The sequence below is a fragment of the Lampris incognitus genome, chromosome 13 (genome assembly GCF_029633865.1).
Source record: "Lampris incognitus isolate fLamInc1 chromosome 13, fLamInc1.hap2, whole genome shotgun sequence".
Classification (NCBI taxonomy): domain Eukaryota; kingdom Metazoa; phylum Chordata; class Actinopteri; order Lampriformes; family Lampridae; genus Lampris; species Lampris incognitus.
In genome coordinates this window covers 1,857,342-1,878,191 of record NC_079223.1, presented here as the reverse complement: position 1 = coordinate 1,878,191, position 20,850 = coordinate 1,857,342, and the positions used below count along the sequence as shown (strand labels likewise).

At 40.5% G+C, this 20,850-nt stretch overlaps 1 protein-coding gene across 1 annotated transcript in view; it reads right to left on the bottom strand.

The window, feature by feature from the left end:
• Positions 1-20,850, bottom strand: part of LOC130122972 (calcineurin subunit B type 1) — a 64,382-nt gene that overhangs the window by 26,009 nt on the left and 17,523 nt on the right. The window contains exon 2 of the mRNA XM_056292064.1: positions 16,968-17,007. Coding sequence (XP_056148039.1) covers positions 16,968-17,007 — 40 coding nt within the window. The remainder of the gene's footprint in view (positions 1-16,967; positions 17,008-20,850) is intronic.

Genomic DNA, 20,850 nt, shown 5'->3' with positions numbered 1-20,850 from the left:
GTAATGTCATGACTGAAACGTCAGTGTTTAAGAATTTAAACAGACACTCTGCTTGTATATCAGGATGTCACAGCCTCTTGCCCTTGACATCAAGGCGATCGCCCTTGACACCTGCTGACCCCCCCCCCCTTCACCCCGATACACCAGCTGGCCATCAAAGCAATCGCCGCTCTCCCTTAACATCAAAGCGATCGCCATCACCCTTAAAAAGCCTCAACTGTGGACCAGTCTTCGCTGGAACGTCGCCTTTCATGGACTTCTGCCTGCCCGTCTCCCTGCCACTGAGCCAAGTCCTGCTCTACCCCTGAGATCGGTCACTTCAATAAAGACTTGATTCTTCCCTTACCTGGTTGTCCCGTCTGCTTTTGGGTTCTTTCCTGATACGTGACACAGGATAACAACCCGAGTCATGGAGCGAGGGAGGCATCCATACTACCCATACTGGTTTGCCCTCTGTGGCATCTATGTTTTGATTCTTGTGACATCCCTAATTTATCCACTTTGTAGTGATGTGGTTATCGAGTTGTTTAAAAGAATGGTTCCCAGACTGGGACCTGAAGACCACCTGCAGGGGGGTCCCAGCAAACAGATTCATGTCACTTTCATGAGGACAAATCAGCTATAAAACAAACCAACATGAGGATAAATCAGACTATAAAACAAACAAACATGAGGATAAATCAGGCTATAAAACAAACAAACATGAGGATAAATCAGCTATAAAACAAACCAACATGAGGACAAATCAGCTATAAAACAAACCAACATGAGGATAAATCAGCTATAAAACAAACAAACATGAGGATAAATCAGACTATAAAACAAACCAACAGGAGATAAATCAGCTAAAAAACAAACCAACATGAGGATAAATCAGCTATAAAACAAACCAACATGAGGATAAATCAGCTATAAAACAAACCAACGTGAGGATAAATCAGCTATAAAACAAACCAACATGAGGATAAATCAGCTATAAAACAAACCAACATGAGGATAAATCAGCTATAAAACAAACCAACATGAGGATAAATCAGACTATAAAACAAACAAATGTGAGGATAAATCAGCTATAAAACAAACCAACATGAGAATAAATCAGCTATAAAACAAACCAACATGAGGATAAATCAGACTATAAAACAAACCAACATGAGGATAAATCAGACTATAAAACAAACAAACATGAGGATAAATCAGCTATAAAACAAACCAACATGAGGATAAATCAGCTATAAAACAAACCAACATGAGGATAAATCTGACTATAAAACAAACTAACATGAGGATAAATCAGCTATAAAACAAACCAACATGAGGATAAATCAGCTATAAAACAAACCAACATGAGGATAAATCAGCTATAAAACAAACCAACATGAGAATAAATCAGCTATAAAACAAACCAACATGAGGATAAATCAGACTATAAAACAAACCAACATGAGGATAAATCAGACTATAAAACAAACCAACATGAGGATAAATCAGCTATAAAACAAACCAACATGAGGATAAATCAGCTATAAAACAAACCAACATGAGGATAAATCTGACTATAAAACAAACAAACATGAGGATAAATCAGCTATAAAACAAACCAACATGAGGATAAATCAGCTATAAAACAAACCAACATGAGGATAAATCAGCTATAAAACAAACCAACATGTGGATAAATCAGACTATAAAACGAACCAACATGAGGCTAAATCAGCTATAAAACAAACCAACATGAGGATAAATCAGACTATAAAACAAACCAACATGAGGATAAATCAGCTATAAAACAAACAAACATGAGGATAAATCAGGTATAAATCAAACAAACCAACATGAGGATAAATCAGCTATAAAGCAAACATACATGAAGATAAATCAGACTATAAAACAAACCAACATGAGGATAAATCAGACTATAAAACAAACCAACATGAGGATAAATCAGCTATAAAACAAACCAACATGAGGATAAATCAGACTATAAAACAAACCAACATGAGGATAAATCAGACTATAAAACAAACCAACATGAGGATAAATTTAGCTATAAAACAAACCAACATGAGGACAAATCAGCTATAAAACAAACCAACATGAGGATAAATCAGCTATAAAACAAACCAACATGAGGATAAATCAGACTATAAAACAAACCAACATGAGGATAAATCAGCTATAAAACAAACCAACATGAGGATAAATCAGCTATAAAACAAACCAACATGAGGATAAATCAGGTATAAATCAAACAAACATGAGGATAAATCAGCTATAAAACAAACCAACATGAGGATAAATCAGACTATAAAACAAACCAACATGAGGATAAATCAGACTATAAAACAAACCAACATGAGGATTAATCAGCTATAAAACAAACCAACATGAGGATAAATCAGACTATAAAACAAACCAACATGAGGATAAATCAGACTATAAAACAAACCAACATGACGATAAATCAGACTATAAAACAAACCAACATGAGGATAAATCAGCTATAAAACAAACAAACATGAGGATAAATCAGCTATAAAACAAACCAACATGAGGACAAATCAGCTATAAAACAAACCAACATGAGGATAAATCAGCTATAAAACAAACCAACATGAGGATAAATCAGACTATAAAACAAACCAACATGAGGATAAATCAGCTATAAAACAAACCAACATGAGGATAAATCAGCTATAAAACAAACCAACATGAGGATAAATCAGGTATAAATAAAACAAACGAGGATAAATCAGACTATAAAACAAACAAACATGAGGATAAATCAGCTATAAAACAAACAATCATGAGGATAAATCAGACTATAAAACAAACAAACATGAGGATAAATCAGGTATAAATCAAACAAACATGAGGATAAATCAGACTATAAAACAAACAATCATGAGGATAAATCAGCTATAAAACAAACAAACATGAGGATAAATCAGCTTTAAAACAAACCAACATGAGGATAAATCAGCTATAAAACAAACCAACATGAGGATAAATCAGACTATAAAACAAACCAACATGAGGATAAATCAGACTATAAAACAAACCTACATGAGGATAAATCAGCTATAAAACAAACCAACATGAGGATAAATCAGCTATAAAACAAACCAACATGAGGATAAATCAGCTATAAAACAAACCAACATGAGGATAAATCCGCTATAAAACAAACCAACATGAGGATAAATCAGACTATAAAACAAACCAACATGAGGATAAATCAGCTATAAAACAAACAAACATGAGGATAAATCAGCTATAAAACAAACCAACATGAGGATAAATCAGCTATAAAACAAACCAACATGAGGATAAATCAGCTATAAAACAAACCAACATGAGGATAAATCAGCTATAAAACAAACAAACATGAGGATAAATCAGCTATAAAACAAACCAACATGAGGATAAATCAGCTATAAAACAAACCAACATGAGGATAAATCAGCTATAAAACAAACCAACATGAGGACAAATCAGCTATAAAACAAACCAACATGAGGATAAATCAGCTATAAAACAAACCAACATGAGGATAAATCAGCTATAAAACAAACCAACATGAGGATAAATCAGACTATAAAACAAACCAACATGAGGATAAATCAGACTATAAAACAAACCAACATGAGGATAAATCAGACTATAAAACAAACAAACATGAGGATAAATCAGACTATAAAACAAACCAACATGAGGATAAATCAGACTGTAAAACAAACCAACATGAGGATAAATCAGACTATAAAACAAACCAACATGAGGATAAATCAGGCTATAAAACAAACCAACATGAGGATAAATCAGACTATAAAACAAACCAACATGAGGATAAATCAGACTATAAAACAAACCAACATGAGGATAAATCAGACTATAAAACAAACCAACATGAGGATAAATCAGGCTATAAAACAAGCCAACATGAGGATAAATCAGCTATAAAACAAGCCAACATGAGGATAAATCAGCTATAAAACAAACCAACATGAGGATAAATCCGCTATAAAACAAACCAACATGAGGATAAATCAGACTATAAAACAAACCAACATGAGGATAAATCAGGCTATAAAACAAACAAACATGAGGATAAATAGGCTATAATACAAACAAACATGAGGATAAATTAGACTGTAAAACAAACCAATATGAGGATAAATCAGCTATAAAACAAACCAACATGAGGATAAATCAGCTATAAAACAAACCAACATGAGGATAAATCAGCTATAAAACAAACCAACATGAGGATAAATCAGCTATACAACAAGCCAACATGAGGATAAATCAGACTATAAAACAAACCAACATGAGGATAAATCAGACTATAAAACAAACCAACATGAGGATAAATCAGCTATAAAACAAACCAACATGAGGATAAATCAGCTATAAAACAAACCAACATGAGGATAAATCAGCTATAAAACAAACAAACATGAGGATAAATCAGGTATAAATCAAACAAACCAACATGAGGATAAATCAGACTATAAAACAAACCAACATGAGGATAAATCAGCTATAAAACAAACCAACATGAGGATAAATCAGACTATAAAACAAACCAACATGAGGATAAATCAGGCTATAAAACAAGCCAACATGAGGATAAATCAGCTATAAAACAAACCAACATGAGGATAAATCAGCTATAAAACAAGCCAACATGAGGATAAATCAGCTATAAAACAAACCAACATGAGGATAAATCAGACTATAAAACAAACCAACATGAGGATAAATCAGGCTATAAAACAAACAAACATGAGGATAAATAGGCTATAATACAAACAAACATGAGGATAAATTAGACTGTAAAACAAACCAACATGAGGATAAATCAGCTATAAAACAAACCAACATGAGGATAAATCAGCTATAAAACAAACCAACATGAGGATAAATCAGACTATAAAACAAACCAACATGAGGATAAATCAGGCTATAAAACAAGCCAACATGAGGATAAATCAGCTATAAAACAAACCAACATGAGGATAAATCAGACTATAAAACAAACCAACATGAGGATAAATCAGACTATAAAACAAACCAACATGAGGATAAATCAGGCTATAAAACAAACAAACATGAGGATAAATAGGCTATAATACAAACAAAAATGAGGATAAATTAGACTATAAAACAAACCAACATGAGGATAAATCAGCTATAAAACACACCAACATGAGGATAAATCAGCTATAAAACAAACCAACATGAGGATAAATCAGCTATAAAACAAGCCAACATGAGGATAAATCAGACTATAAAACAAACCAACATGAGGATAAATCAGACTATAAAACAAACCAACAGGAGGATAAATCAGCTATAAAACAAACCAACATGAGGATAAATCAGCTATAAAACAAACCAACATGAGGATAAATCAGCTATAAAACAAACAAACATGAGGATAAATCAGGTATAAATCAAACAAACCAACATGAGGATAAATCAGGTATAAATCAAACAAACCAACATGAGGATAAATCAGCTATAAAACAAACCAACATGAGGATAAATCAGACTATAAAACAAACCAACATTAGGATAAATCAGACTATAAAACAAACCAACATGAGGACAAATCAGCTATAAAACAAACCAACATGAGAATAAATCAGCTATAAAACAAACCAACATGAGGATAAATCAGACTATAAAACAAACCAACATGAGGATAAATCAGACTATAAAACAAACAAACATGAGGATAAATCAGCTATAAAACAAACCAACATGAGGATAAATCAGGCTATAAAACAAACAAACATGAGGATAAATCAGGCTATAATACAAACAAACATGAGGATAAATTAGACTGTAAAACAAACCAACATGAGGATAAATCAGCTATAAAACAAACCAACATGAGGATAAATCAGCTATAAAACAAACCAACATGAGGATAAATCAGCTATAAAACAAACCAACATGAGGATAAATCAGACTATAAAACAAACCAACATGAGGATAAATCAGACTATAAAACAAACCAACATGAGGATAAATCAGACTATAAAACAAACAAACATGAGGATAAATCAGCTATAAAACAAACCAACATGAGGATAAATCAGCTATAAAACATACCAACATGAGGATAAATCAGACTATAAAACAAACCAACATGAGGATAAATCAGGCTATAAAACAAACCAACATGAGGATAAATCAGACTATAAAACAAACCAACATGAGGATAAATCAGGCTATAAAACAAGCCAACATGAAGATAAATCAGCTATAAAACAAGCCAACATGAGGATAAATCAGCTATAAAACAAACCAACATGAGGATAAATCAGCTATAAAACAAGTCAACATGAGGATAAATCAGCTATAAAACAAACCAACATGAGGATAAATCAGACTATAAAACAAACCAACATGAGGATAAATCAGCTATAAAACAAACCAACATGAGGATAAATAGGCTATAATACAAACAAACATGAGGATAAATTAGACTGTAAAACAAACCAACATGAGGATAAATCAGCTATAAAACAAACCAACATGAGGATAAATCAGCTATAAAACAAACCAACATGAGGATAAATCAGCTATAAAACAAACCAACATGAGGATAAATCAGCTATAAAACAAGCCAACATGAGGATAAATCAGACTATAAAACAAACCAACATGAGGATAAATCAGACTATAAAACAAAAAAACATGAGGATAAATCAGCTATAAAACAAACCAACATGAGGATAAATCAGCTATAAAACAAACCAACATGAGGATAAATCAGCTATAAAACAAACAAACATGAGGATAAATCAGGTATAAATCAAACAAACCAACATGAGGATAAATCAGCTATAAAACAAACCAACATGAGGATAAATCAGCTATAAAACAAACCAACATGAGGATAAATCAGCTATAAAACAAACCAACATGAGGATAAATCAGACTATAAAACAAACCAACATGAGGATAAATCAGCTATAAAACAAACCAACATGAGGATAAATCAGACTATAAAACAAACCAACATGAGGATAAATCAGCTATAAAACAAACAAACATGAGGATAAATCAGACTATAAAACAAACCAACATGAGGATAAATCAGCTATAAAACAAACCAACATGAGGATAAATCAGACTATAAAACAAACCAACATGAGGATAAATCAGACTATAAAACAAACCAACATGAGGATAAATCAGCTATAAAACAAACCAACATGAGGATAAATCAGACTATAAAACAAACCAACATGAGGATAAATCAGCTATAAAACAAACCAACATGAGGATAAATCAGACTATAAAACAAACCAACATGAGGATAAATCAGCTATAAAACAAACCAACATGAGGATAAATCAGACTATAAAACAAACCAACATGAGGATAAATCAGCTATAAAACAAACAAACATGAGGATAAATCAGACTATAAAACAAACCAACATGAGGATAAATCAGCTATAAAACAAACCAACATGAGGATAAATCAGACTATAAAACAAACCAACATGAGGATAAATCAGCTATAAAACAAACAAACATGAGGATAAATCAGACTATAAAACAAACCAACATGAGGATAAATCAGACTATAAAACAAACCAACATGAGGATAAATCAGCTATAAAACAAACAAACATGAGGATAAATCAGACTATAAAACAAACCAACATGAGGATAAATCAGCTATAAAACAAACCAACATGAGGATAAATCAGACTATAAAACAAACCAACATGAGGATAAATCAGACTATAAAACAAACCAACATGAGGATAAATCAGCTATAAAACAAACCAACATGAGGATAAATCAGCTATAAAACAAACCAACATGAGGATAAATCAGACTATAAAACAAACCAACATGAGGATAAATCAGCTATAAAACAAACCAACATGAGGATAAATCAGCTATAAAACAAACCAACATGAGGATAAATCAGACTATAAAACAAACCAACATGAGGATAAATCAGCTATAAAACAAACCAACATGAGGATAAATCAGCTATAAAACAAACCAACATGAGGATAAATCCGCTATAAAACAAACCAACATGAGGATAAATCAGCTATAAAACAAACCAACATGAGGATAAATCAGACTATAAAACAAACCAACATGAGGATAAATCAGCTATAAAACAAACAAACATGAGGATAAATCAGCTATAAAACAAACCAACATGAGGACAAATCAGCTATAAAACAAACCAACATGAGGATAAATCAGACTATAAAACAAACCAACATGAGGATAAATCAGACTATAAAACAAACCAACATGAGGATAAATCAGCTATAAAACAAACCAACATGAGGATAAATCAGCTATAAAACAAACCAACATGAGGATAAATCAGCTATAAAACAAACCAACATGAGGACAAATCAGCTATAAAACAAACCAACATGAGGATAAATCAGCTATAAAACAAAACAACATGAGGATAAATCAGCTATAAAACAAACCAACATGAGGATAAATCAGCTATAAAACAAACCAACATGAGGATAAATCAGCTATAAAACAAACCAACATGAGGATAAATCAGCTATAAAACAAACCAACATGAGGATAAATCAGCTATAAAACAAACCAACATGAGGATAAATCAGACTATAAAACAAACCAACATGAGGATAAATCAGACTATAAAACAAACCAACATGAGGATAAATCAGCTATAAAACAAACCAACATGAGGATAAATCAGCTATAAAACAAACCAACATGAGGATAAATCAGCTATAAAACAAACCAACATGAGGATGGTGGTGTGTTCAGAGTGATGTGCAGTGTTAGTTTTCTGCCACACATAGCGTTTTGCATTTAGGCCAAAAAGTTCAATTTTGGTCTCATCTGACCAGAGCACCTTCTTCCACATGTTTGCTGTGTCCCCCACATGGCTTCTGGCAAACTGCAAATGGGACTTCTTATGGTTTTCTTTTAACAATGGCTTTCTTCTTGCCACTCTTCCATTAAGGCCAGATTTGTGCAGTGCACGACCAATAGTTGTGCTGTGGACAGATTCCCCCACCTGAGCTGTGGACCTCTGCAGTTCGTCCAGAGTCACCATGGGCCTCTACGCTGCATCTCTGATCAGTGCTCTCCTTGTTCGGCCTGTAAGTTTAGGTGGACGGCTGTGTCTTGGTAGGTTTGCAGTTGTGCCATACTCTTTCCATTTCTGGATGATGGATTGAACAGTGCTCCGTGAGATATTCAAAGCTTGGGAAATCTTTTTATAACCTAACCCTGCTTTAAACTTCTCCACAACTTTATCCCTGACCTGTCTGGTGTGTTCCTTGGACTTCATGATGCTGTTTGCTCCCCAATATTCTCTTAACAAACCTCTGAGGCCGTCACAGAACAGCTGTATTTGTACTGAGATTGGATTACACACAGGTTGACTCTATTTAGTCATTAGGTCAGCATTCGATCATTCAGCAATCATCAGGCAACTTCTGAAGGCAATTGGTTGCACTCAGAGAAAAGGGGGCTGAATACTTTTGCACACCGCACTTTTCATTTTTTTATTTGTAAAAATTTTTTTAAATCATGTGTAATTTTCTTTGTACTTCACAGTTGTGTGCCACTTTGTGTTGGTCTTTCACATAAAATTCCAATAAAATATATTTATGTTTGTGGTCGTAACGTGACAAAATGTGGAAAACTTCAAGGGGTATGAATACTTTTGCAAGCCACTGTATTGTGCTGTTGTTGTTTAATATCATAATCATTGTTGTTGTTGCTGTTATTATTATAATCATTGTTGTGTTGTGCTGTTGTTGTTTTACAGGCTTTGGCAATATGTACACAAATGTATGTCATGCCAATAAAGCACATATTGAATATTGAATTGAATTGACAGACAGGCAGAGAGTGAGACAGGGAGAGAGAGACAGAGAGAAACTAAAGACAAGAGAAAGTGGAAGAGCTCAACAGAAACAGTAAGAAGCAGAGGAAGTGATGGTGAAATCAAAACAGAGGTGAAGATACACAGCATCCAACGCCACGGCCCCGCACATTTGTTTTTACCATACTGACAAAGCTCATCTGAACTAAACTGAACTATAACGAAAGACGGGGGGGGGGGGGCAAGAGGGACAAGGACAAAGAGACTGACAAATGCTAAGAGAGAGAGAGAGACGCTGTAAATATTCCAGACTTAATGCTGAGGGTCCGTGCTTGGGTCTGGGTCGTGCACCTGTTTATCTGCTGTCTCCAGCAACAGCCAGCTACTGTTGGCCGCCAGGGGTCCAGCACTCCACCACACCCTCATGAGCTTACACTCATTTTCCACAGACATGCCCTGTCTGGTTCTGTTTCCACAGACTGTCAGGTTTTGATGTCAAGAGAGGGTTCTCCCTGACTAAAGAAACACCCCTGCCAGAAGATGACCAGACATTTCTGCAGCCTTCTTTCTTTTTTTAGGAGCGTTACTTGCAGTCCATCTGTGCAGGCCTGTTTTCATAGCACATGACTTTACACACCAGTCTTACTAGTACGTCCACAAGGCTACTGAGCTCAGACAGATTGTAATGTGACTGTTTTGTCCTGTGGTGCCTTCAATCAGCGCCTACATTTGATGTTGTCACACCGAAGGGACCATGTGACACTGTGGACGCTGTATGGCCGCTCTCACCATGTGCTGAACCATCTCATGAGTGTCTGCAGTGGAACAGGGCAGAAACCATAAGTCCCCTTCACATACCGTTTTTGTTTGTTTGTCTTTTTTTTGGGGGGGGGGGGTTATTGATTGGAAATGCCTCCATCACAGGGCGCTCACAAGCTCAAGAACACTTCAGCAGCAAAGACACTCAAACTTGGGTCCGTCTGCAGTAGCTGGACCTTTCCAACCAATAAGGCCGAGTTAACAGCGTGTGATGTGCTCCGTCATACTGGATCATCCAGCAGCCTAAGCCAGTGTCTTGCTTTGGCTATACTTCTGGTCAACTGTCCAAAGTAACGGGCAGTGCAGAAGAGAGGTGAAGAAGAGAGTGCAGGCAGGGTGGAGTGGGTGGAGAAGAGTGTCAGGAGTGATGTGTGACCGAAGGGTACCAGCAAGAGTTAAAGTGAAGGTTTACAAGATGGTTGTGAGACCAGCTATGTTGTATGGTTTGGAGACAGTGGTGCTGATGAAAAGACAGGAGGTGGAGCTGGAGGTGGAGGTGGCAGAGATGAAGATGCTAAGATTTTCACTGGGAGTGATGAAGAAGGACAGGATTAGGAACGAGTATATTAGAGGGACCGCTCAGGTTGGACGGTCTGGAGACAAAGCAAGAGAGGCAAGATTGAGATGGCTTGGACATGTGTGGAGGAGAGATGCTGGGTATACTGGGAGAAGGATACTGAATATGGAGCTGCCAGGGAAGAGGAGAAGAGGAAGGCCAAAGAGGAGGTTTATGGATGTGGTGAGGGAGGACATGCAGGTGGCTGGTGTGAGAGAGGAAGATGCAGAAGACAGGAAGAAATGGAAACGGATGATCCGCTGTGGCGCCCCCTAACGGGAGCAGCCGAAAGTAGTAGTAGTAGACATATATATACTATATATAACTTTGTTTAAAGAAAACACTCAACGGAGGGAAAGCATTCAACAAATAAGGAGCAAAATAATCCAGTGAGTCAAGTTAATTCTTTATGAGACAGTAGAAGCCTGTTTCATGCCATACGCAATCATCAGCTGTCAATCAGATTGACAGCTGATGGGATGACCCACCAAGGTTGGACTACCCTGGGCTCGAACCCAGGACCTTCTTGCTGTGAGGCGACCATGCTAACCACTGCGTCACCGCGCTGCCTACAAATGGTCTTGACCAAACCAAATTAATTTCTAATTTCTATTTTCTGTTGATTCTGCATTTGGAGACTGCTCCATGAATCACTGAAGCTGAATGGCTCGACTGTGAACAGGTCTGTCGGTGCGTGAAAAGCAAGTGTCCACACAGCAGGACAGAAAATGCATCTAATTTCCTACCTTAACTCAACCCAAGCCAAAGTAAAGGCCACTCTTACAGTGGAAACAGTAAAGCACACAACTAGGTGTGTCCTTGCACCGGGTAGCACTGTCTCAGTAATGATCTCCAACAGAAGAGGGAAGCTTGAATGATTCTCAAAATGCCCCGACTGACTTGCAGACTGTTTCAACTTATAATTTGTTATTGGTGTTCTGGTTTTGGATTCAGCGAAGCTATGTTTCCGATAGCGGACATGACGTCCCCCAACACAAGAGAAGAGGAATACAGAGGCTTATGCGCAATGCATTCTGGTACGTGTAAACCCTGTGGGAGACTGAGAAGGAGAACACCAATTTCTCCGTCATAACAGTAGGACACCATGGCTTTCCTCGACTACGTTACTCAATGGTTGGTTTGCGTGTGACGTCACGAACTACAGATGGAGGGCAGGAAGTGGTTTTCTACATATGAAACAGTGTCACAAACTTTTGACATGCCCATGTTTGGCGTCATTAACTGAGAAACCACAAGGAGTTTTATTGAGTACCAAAAGTTGTTGTTCGGGGGGGGATGCAAGAAGTTGACCGGAAACACCGGAAAAAAATGGCTGGCGAACCGTCGTCTGCGGTCGGAAGGAGCGGAGTGGGATAACACGTGTGTGTGCGATGACCACTTGGTCAAAAATGTCACTCTTCATAACATAAGGACCATGTCCAACATGTCTTACTTCCTGTTTACACCTTCCTCTCATGGTTTCGTCTAGACTAGCACAGTTCAGGCTAAACTAAAACAAACATCACTCCTCATAACATAAGGACCATGTCCAACATGTCTTACTTCCTGTTTACACCTTCCTCTCATGGTATCGTCTAGACTAGCACAGTTCAGGCTAAACTAAAACAAACACCACTCTTCATAACATAAGGACCATGTCCAACATGTCTTACTTCCTGTTTACACCTTCCTCTCATGGTATCGTCTAGACTAGCACAGTTCAGGCTAAACTAAAACAAACACCACTCTTCATAACATAAGGACCATGTCCAACATGTCTTACTTCCTGTTTACACCTTCCTCTCATGGTATCGTCTAGACTAGCACAGTTCAGGCTAAACTAAAACAAACACCACTCTTCATAACATAAGGACCATGTCCAACATGTCTTACTTCCTGTTTACACCTTCCTCTCGTGGTATCGTCTAGACTAGCACAGTTCAGGCTAAACTAAAACAAACACCACTCTTCATAACATAAGGACCATGTCCAACACGTCTTACTTCCTGTTTACACCTTCCTCTCATGGTATTGTCTAGACCAGTGTTTCTCAACCGGGGGTCCGCGGACCCCTAGTGGTCCGTGGTGTAATTGCAAGGGGTCCGTGAAAATAAAATATCTTTAAAAAAAAGATCCTTTGACATTTATAGAAATAGGATTATTTTACTCAAATGTGACTGAGACCTTTATCTACCTAAACTATAAAGGGTAACAGGACTTTTTTCTCTAATTACATCTGTTTCACAAGTGTAATCTATTGTATTTCAATAAGAGATCTCGCTCCCGTTTGCATTAAGAGTTACTGCATAAAAATTCTGTTGTTACATATATCTGAAAGTTACTGAATACATATTCGGTTTTGTTACATATATCTGAAAGTTACTGCATAAGAATTCTGTTTTGTTACATATATCTAAGTAACAACTGAAAGCTCTTATTTTTGCCCCAAAGAGTGAATAAATGCTATAATGCAATTTAAAATGCAGTTTCTACTGTTTCTATCAAATTGCAACCCCCCTCCCCCAAGATCAGGTGGAGGGGTCCTCAGGGTAGATCAAAAATACGCAGGCGGTCCAGGACCCCAAAAAGGTTGAGAACCACTGGTCTAGACTAGCACAGTTCGGGCTAAACTAAAACAAACACCACTCTTCATAACATAAGGACCATGTCCAACATGTCTTACTTCCTGTTTACACCTTCCTCTCATGGTATCGTCTAGACTAGCACAGTTCGGGCTAAACTAAAACAAACATCACTCCTCATAACATAAGGACCATGTCCAACATGTCTTACTTCCTGTTTACACCTTCCTCTCATGGTATTGTCTAGACTAGCACAGTTCAGGCTAAACTAAAACAAACATCACTCTTCATAACATAAGGACCATGTCCAACATGTCTTACTTCCTGTTTACACCTTTCATGGTATCGTCTAGACTAGCACAGTTCAGGCTAAACTAAAACAAACATCACTCTTCATAACATAAGGACCATGTCCAACATGTCTTACTTCCTGTTTACACCTTTCTCTCATGGTATCGTCTAGACTAGCACAGTTCAGGCTAAACTAAAACAAACACCACTCTTCATAACATAAGGACCATGTCCAACATGTCTTACTTCCTGTTTACACCTTTCTCTCATGGTATCGTCTAGACTAGCACAGTTCAGGCTAAACTAAAACAAACATCACTCTTCATAACATAAGGACCATGTCCAACAAGTCTTAACTTCCTGTTTACACCTTTCTCTCATGGTATCGTCTAAACTAGCTCCATCTCGTCCATTCTGCTTTTCACCTCCTGCCCTCCATCTGAATCTCACGCGTCATCAGAATCACGTGACTGCAAGCAAGTATAGTACAGACTGTACACGTAAAACACCATCGCTGAAATGTCCCTTTAATGAATTAACTGAGTGACAGACAGACAGGTAGATAGATAGCTATCCTAAAACTAGGCACAACAGCAATTTACAAACACTTAAGCAGATATCTGATCAAGGAAAACAAACTAATCTAAAATGCCAAGAAGGGCTGTGTTATGATGCCCTAAATAATTCTGCATGTTATTTTTCTTCAAGTTGTGATCATTTATTACAATTATTACAAAACTGTACTGCACCTTTGGCCTCTGTGACAGCAGTTGTTCAAAGGGAAATTATCATTTTTTCCATAAGGCCTAGATTCTACCTTGCTTATGGGCCAGGGCGATACCAAGACGGAAACCCCACCTCCAATTATCAAGACTCGCTGGGAAAGGGGAGCAGTGGACACCTACTTGTCTGCACACTGCCAAGCGCCCAGTCAACACCCGCCGCTCTCACATCCTCCCGAAACCTGCAGGGGAGATGCCGATCTCTCCTGCAGGTTTCGGCAGCGCGGGGCATCGTGGCGATAGGACAGCGAGTTGTCAGACTCGTAATGTTCTGCTGCTGTAAATGTGTCGTCAGGGCGAGCAAGGGCGAGGAGGTGGATGGAAGAGGCAGATGACTCACTCCTCAAGTCCTCCTTCCTCTGTACACTGGGAAGCCCCGAGATGTATTCAGGTGAGACATTTCACCAACACATTTAAGATTCTTTTTGCTAGAACAAGATGGCCACCGTTTGAAAAAATGGCCACCTGTGCATAAACTATATGACGGTATTTTATTCACCAGCTGTGTTGTGGAGATCTTGGACACAGGACCACTGCTGGACAAACCTTTACAATGGCTTCTTTTGGTGCCATGGGATACGAGTTTTAGACATGTTTTATCCCGTCCAAATCAACTAAATTAACTAAATCCATGTGTTTGGAAGTAAACACAAAAGTGCAAGTTATAATGTATTATCCAAAATGTCCAACATTATCAGCGTAGTCCATCATGTTGCTGAGACACTTCCTGGTTCAACATGCAGACATGGCCATCTTACTTACTAGCAATAGTAAAACAACACACTATCCCGCCCAGTGCGATCCAGAAGTCACAGATAATGGGACACAGGAAATGCTGGACACAGTCTAACTGAGGCACTGCAGCTGTCTTTGGTGTCGCTGACAGGACAGGCTTAAGGCTCGTGCCCCGTAAGATGCCGTTGCAAAGCTGAGTATAGTGGTGGTCCCGTGTCCGAAATCTCCAAACGAAACCTGTGAGTAAAATAATATCATAATCAATATGCCCCAATGGCAAAAACTACAAAAATAAGACCCAGGTTGTGGAAAGAACAAAAAAATGCATCTTCTAAACTAGAACCACCGGGATTTCACTCCTACCTAAACCACCATGGGCGGTCAACATGACGGCCGGTTTTCAAACCCTGTCAAGATAAATACCCAGTTGAGATATTAATGCATTACATATGTTAGTGTGTCTGTTATGAAACTAACTGACACCAAAATTAACATTTTAACAACTTTAATACTATTTTTCAAACAAATTAAAATGGCGGCTGTCCAACGTCTGTAAACACTGCAAGGCCTCAGTGGTAGTCATGGCGCGTCTGTAAGGCGTCTGTAACCAGACATGTTGGACATAATCACACATCACGTTTAGACTATTTGTCTGCACTGGAGGGCGCTAGTGTGTTTGTAGGACAGAGCAACGAACGTCACCAAGGAAATGTTGCGACCAACACACGTCATAAATACTGACATGACGCACACCATCACACACACACACATTACAAGCGGTCATGGTGACGGCTGGTGGTCGTTTGAGGTAGATCTGATCATCACTTGATGTAAAACTCATTTTAATGCAGATACATGACATTTCAGGAGCATTCAGGGAGTCGCAGGTCTGTCTTTTTTTTTTTAACTCCCTGGTTGCCCAGACTGTCATCCGCCATCTTTTAAAACAGAGGCTTCAGAGTTCATTATCTAAACATCGATATGTAGTAGTTTCACACAGACAGCCCCCCCCTCCCCCCATTATGACCTAGTAGTCTTCCCCTGGTTTCCATTCCCAGCAAGCACCATGCCTGCTGATTTCACTAACGAGGGCATCTTCAACTACGGAAGGAGAAACTTATTGGTGAAAGCAGCTGCTGTGCGGTATGGCTTGAACGAACCCCTACATACCTCGGGCCCCTACTGCAGGGTTGAGAACCATCATTCTCAGGCCCCTGGAACATGCTTGTACACCAGTGCATTTCAACCACAGATAAACATTTGGCAATTGAACATCAAAAATGGAAAAGTGACAGTAAGAAAAAGAAAATGACTGCAGATACTTACAATGTGAGCACATCTCCAGGGGATAACTGGCTTCATTTCCCTACAGAGAGGAAAAATAACAAAAAGAGCATGTGAGACGTGTTCACAACTCAATACGACAGAAATAGGCTCGACGAAATTTAGCACAGCATGTTTGTAGTTACTGTAGAGAACCCACACCCCTTTCACACTGCACTGAGATGTTGGGTGTTTACAGGCGATACTACTGGACTGAAAGGGACGATGGGTCCTTGCAGACCTGTCCTGAGTACAGTCCAAGGATCTTCCTATGTAACAGCACAGTGTTTATACTCAATCTGGTCTATCTGGTCTACCTGAACAGATCTCACAGAACTGCAGCAATCACAAGTTTAAGATCGTGTTTGGCATCATTGCATTAAAACCTAACAATCTGAGGATGTGTAGTCCAGGAGAATCTCAGCTGTGAAAGACGCTTTACGCAGACACGTACCAAAGAAAAATCAAACTATATACCTATTTGGAAAATTAAAACCTGGGTCTGCTGAGATGGTGGGTGTTCTGTAACCCTCATGCACCCTGCATGAGCCGACAGACAAACAACTCCTCCCCAAGCACCACGATGACATTCAGTTCAGCTTCTTCTAATTAGAAGTAGGAGTTATCTGTCTGTCGGCTCATGCAGGGTGCATGAGGGTTACAGAACAGTAAAACGACAATACTCTCAAAGGCTGAAACGTAGCAGCTTGTTGGTGAATACTGATGCCATGAGGAGATAATCTGCTGCCATGCTCTCGCTTATCCTCAACTGCGAACTACCGCGAGATTAAGTTGTTCCCGCGAGACTTCATGAGATGACATCATCAGCACTGAGGTCTCTTAAAGAGACAGTACGTACTGAACTCAACTACAAAACGGCTGACAGCAGAGTGGGCCATGACACAAAAGTGGGCACCTTCTCAGGGTCATGAGCCAAAACCAGTTTAGACAGGTGAACACTGTGTTGTCTCCTGCAGCAGGTCAGGATCTGATGTACAGCAATAAAAGACTGAATCCGGATCACAGGCATGGCGAACTCCCTGATCAAAGCTATAAAAGTAGTCATTAAAGATGCACACACTCATGTGGATTCAATTAGCCTAACCAGCCGAACTAATGGGATAAGGTCATGTTTCCACCCCAGAGCTCCGGGGGTAAACATGAGCAACTAATGTTTTGCTCATGAGTCTAACAACATAAAAACAGACCTCGTAATTGATGTTATATTTGTCTAGCTATGTTTATTTAAATTTAGATCTTTTTTTTTAATAGATGTATTTCAATTTTTAAATCTGAGGCTTAGCAAATGGGCGTCCTGCTAAAGCGTTGTGCATAGCTGGCTGTTCCACGCTCATCGCGCCACATTGGGACACATCTTAGTTGATTAACGGACACGTCAGGAGTAACTAAAACCCTTGACCATGTGGGTGAGTTTTCTGACATTTACAGGCTAAAAAGCATCGAGGGGTTAAAAACATATCCACCAGGTCAGTGTAAGCAGGATAGCTAATAAAATTAGTCATCAATAGTCACTAAACTCACTAAAATGATCTAGTTTAGTGACTCTTTAATAACACGGGCGAGGCGCTGCGTCCCTCCGTGCACGTGTGAGGCGGCGGGAAACTCCAGGGCAGCGCTCAGTAGCGGCTGTGGGCGCGGGAAACTCCAGGCCAGCGCTCAGTAGCGGCTGTGGGCGCGGGAAACTCCAGGCCAGCGCTCAGTAGCGGCTGTGGGCGCGGGAAACTCCAGGCCAGCGCTCAGTAGCGGCTGTGGGCGCTGGCGGACGTAGTGAGCTGCTCTTCATTACGGACTCGATGTCAGGAAGACGGTTTCTGGTGGACTCAGGCTCGCAAAAGAGCCTACTCCCTCCAGCTAAGACAGATATGTCAGCCGAAGGCGGCGGCCCACAGTTAAGTGCAGCTAACGGTTCGTCCATTGCGACGTTTGGCACAAGGTTGGTGACTGTTTGCTTCCACGGGCGCCATTTTGAGTGGGACTTTGTAGTGGCCGCCATTACTGTTCCTATTATCGGCACGGATGTTCTGTGTGCTAATGGTCTGCTGGTTGATGTTGCAAACCGCCGTTTAATTGATGCTGTGTCTTTCGCCACTGTTCCATGCGAGACAGGGGGAGCCGGGCAGATAACACACGCTAACTTTTTAGTATTAGGGGATGTTTTTCAGCGTTTGCTGGCGGATTCTCCATCGGTGACTACACCTGCCTTTTCCACCACGGTTACTAAACACGGGGTACAACATTTCATTCCCACTCTGGGACCGCCAGTTTTTGCGCGCGCGCGCCGCCTCAACACAATAAAATGGGCTCCAGCTAAGGAGGAGTTCGCCATCATGGAGCGTCTGGGTATAGTGAGGCGTTCCAACAGCCCATGGGCCTCGCCGCTTCACATGGTGCCCAAGGCGGATGGGTCGTGGCGGCCTTGCGGCGACTTTCGCCACCTGAACAACGTCACCGCCAATGACCGCTATCCCGTCCCACACATACAGGACTTTTCCATACGCCTGGCAGGTACCACTATCTTCTCTAAGGTGGACCTGGTGCGCGGCTATCATCAGGTTCCTGTGCGCGCAGAGGACGTGCCCAAGACCGCAGTGATAACCCCGTTTGGGCTTTTTGAGTTCATGCGCATGCCTTTTGGCTTGAAGAGGGCAGCGCAAACCTTTCAGAGGCTGATGGACTCGGTGTTGCGGGACCTTGCTTTCGTGTTCGTTTATCTCGACGACATATTAGTGGCCAGTCCGTCAGCTGAAGAGCACCTGGCGCACCTGAAACAGGTTTTCCGTTGTCTGGACGAACACGGCCTGATAGTCAACCCAGTCAAGTGTCAGTTTGGACTGCCGGTGATTGACTTCTTGGGTCACCGCATTTCGCCGCAAGGCGCGGTCCCGTTGCCTTCTAAGGTGCAAGCGGTGGCGGATTTCCCTGCCCGGTCTCTGTTAAGGCATTGCAGGAATTCTTGGGAATGGTGAATTTCTACAACCGTTTCCTCCCTCGCGCTGCCCACCTCCTTCAGCCACTTTACGAAGTCCTGCGGCTTAAGAAGGCTAACGACCCTGTCGACTGGACTCCCGAACGGGTCCAGGCCTTTGACGGAGCTAAGTGCGCCCTGGCTAACGCTGCCCTCCTCGCCCATCCCACACCCATGGCGTCCATAGCTTTAACAACCGATGCGTCTGACATAGCCGTGGGGGCTGTGGTTGAACAGCGTGTGGCGAATGCGTGGCAGCCACTCGCATTTTTTAGCCGCAAACTGCGGGATAGCGAGCGCAAGTACAGCGTTTTTGACCGGGAGTTGCTGGCACTGCACCTTGCAACCCGCCATTTCCGCTTCCTGCTGGAGGGTTGCCAATTCACGGCTTATGTGGATCATAAGCCGCTGACTTTCGCCACGTCCAAGGTGACTGAGCCGTGGTCTGCTCGTCAGCAGCGCCACCTAGCGGCCATCTCTGAGTTCACAACGGACATTGAGCATGTGGCCGGGAAGTCCAACCCTGTTGCTGATTGTCTGTCGCGTGCGCTTGCGTGTCCTGTGCACCTCGGTGTGGATTTCTCCGCTACGGCTGCCGACCAGCCCAGCGACCCGGACGTCCTTGCCCTTAGGTCAACGCGTACCGGCCTCAAGCTAGAGGACGCTGTGATGCAGGAAGGCGGTCCTGCCCTCCTCTGCGATGTCTCCACCGGCTGTCCCCGCCCCATTGTTCCAGTGGCCTGGCGCAGTCGAGTTTTCGAATCGATTCACTCCCTCTCGCACCCTGGAGTTCGGGCGTCGGTGAAGTTGGTCGGTTCCAAGTTCGTCTGGCCTGGCCTCCGCAAGGACGTCAAGGGGTGGGCGGCTGCATGTGTGGCGTGCCAGCGCGCTAAGGTCCAC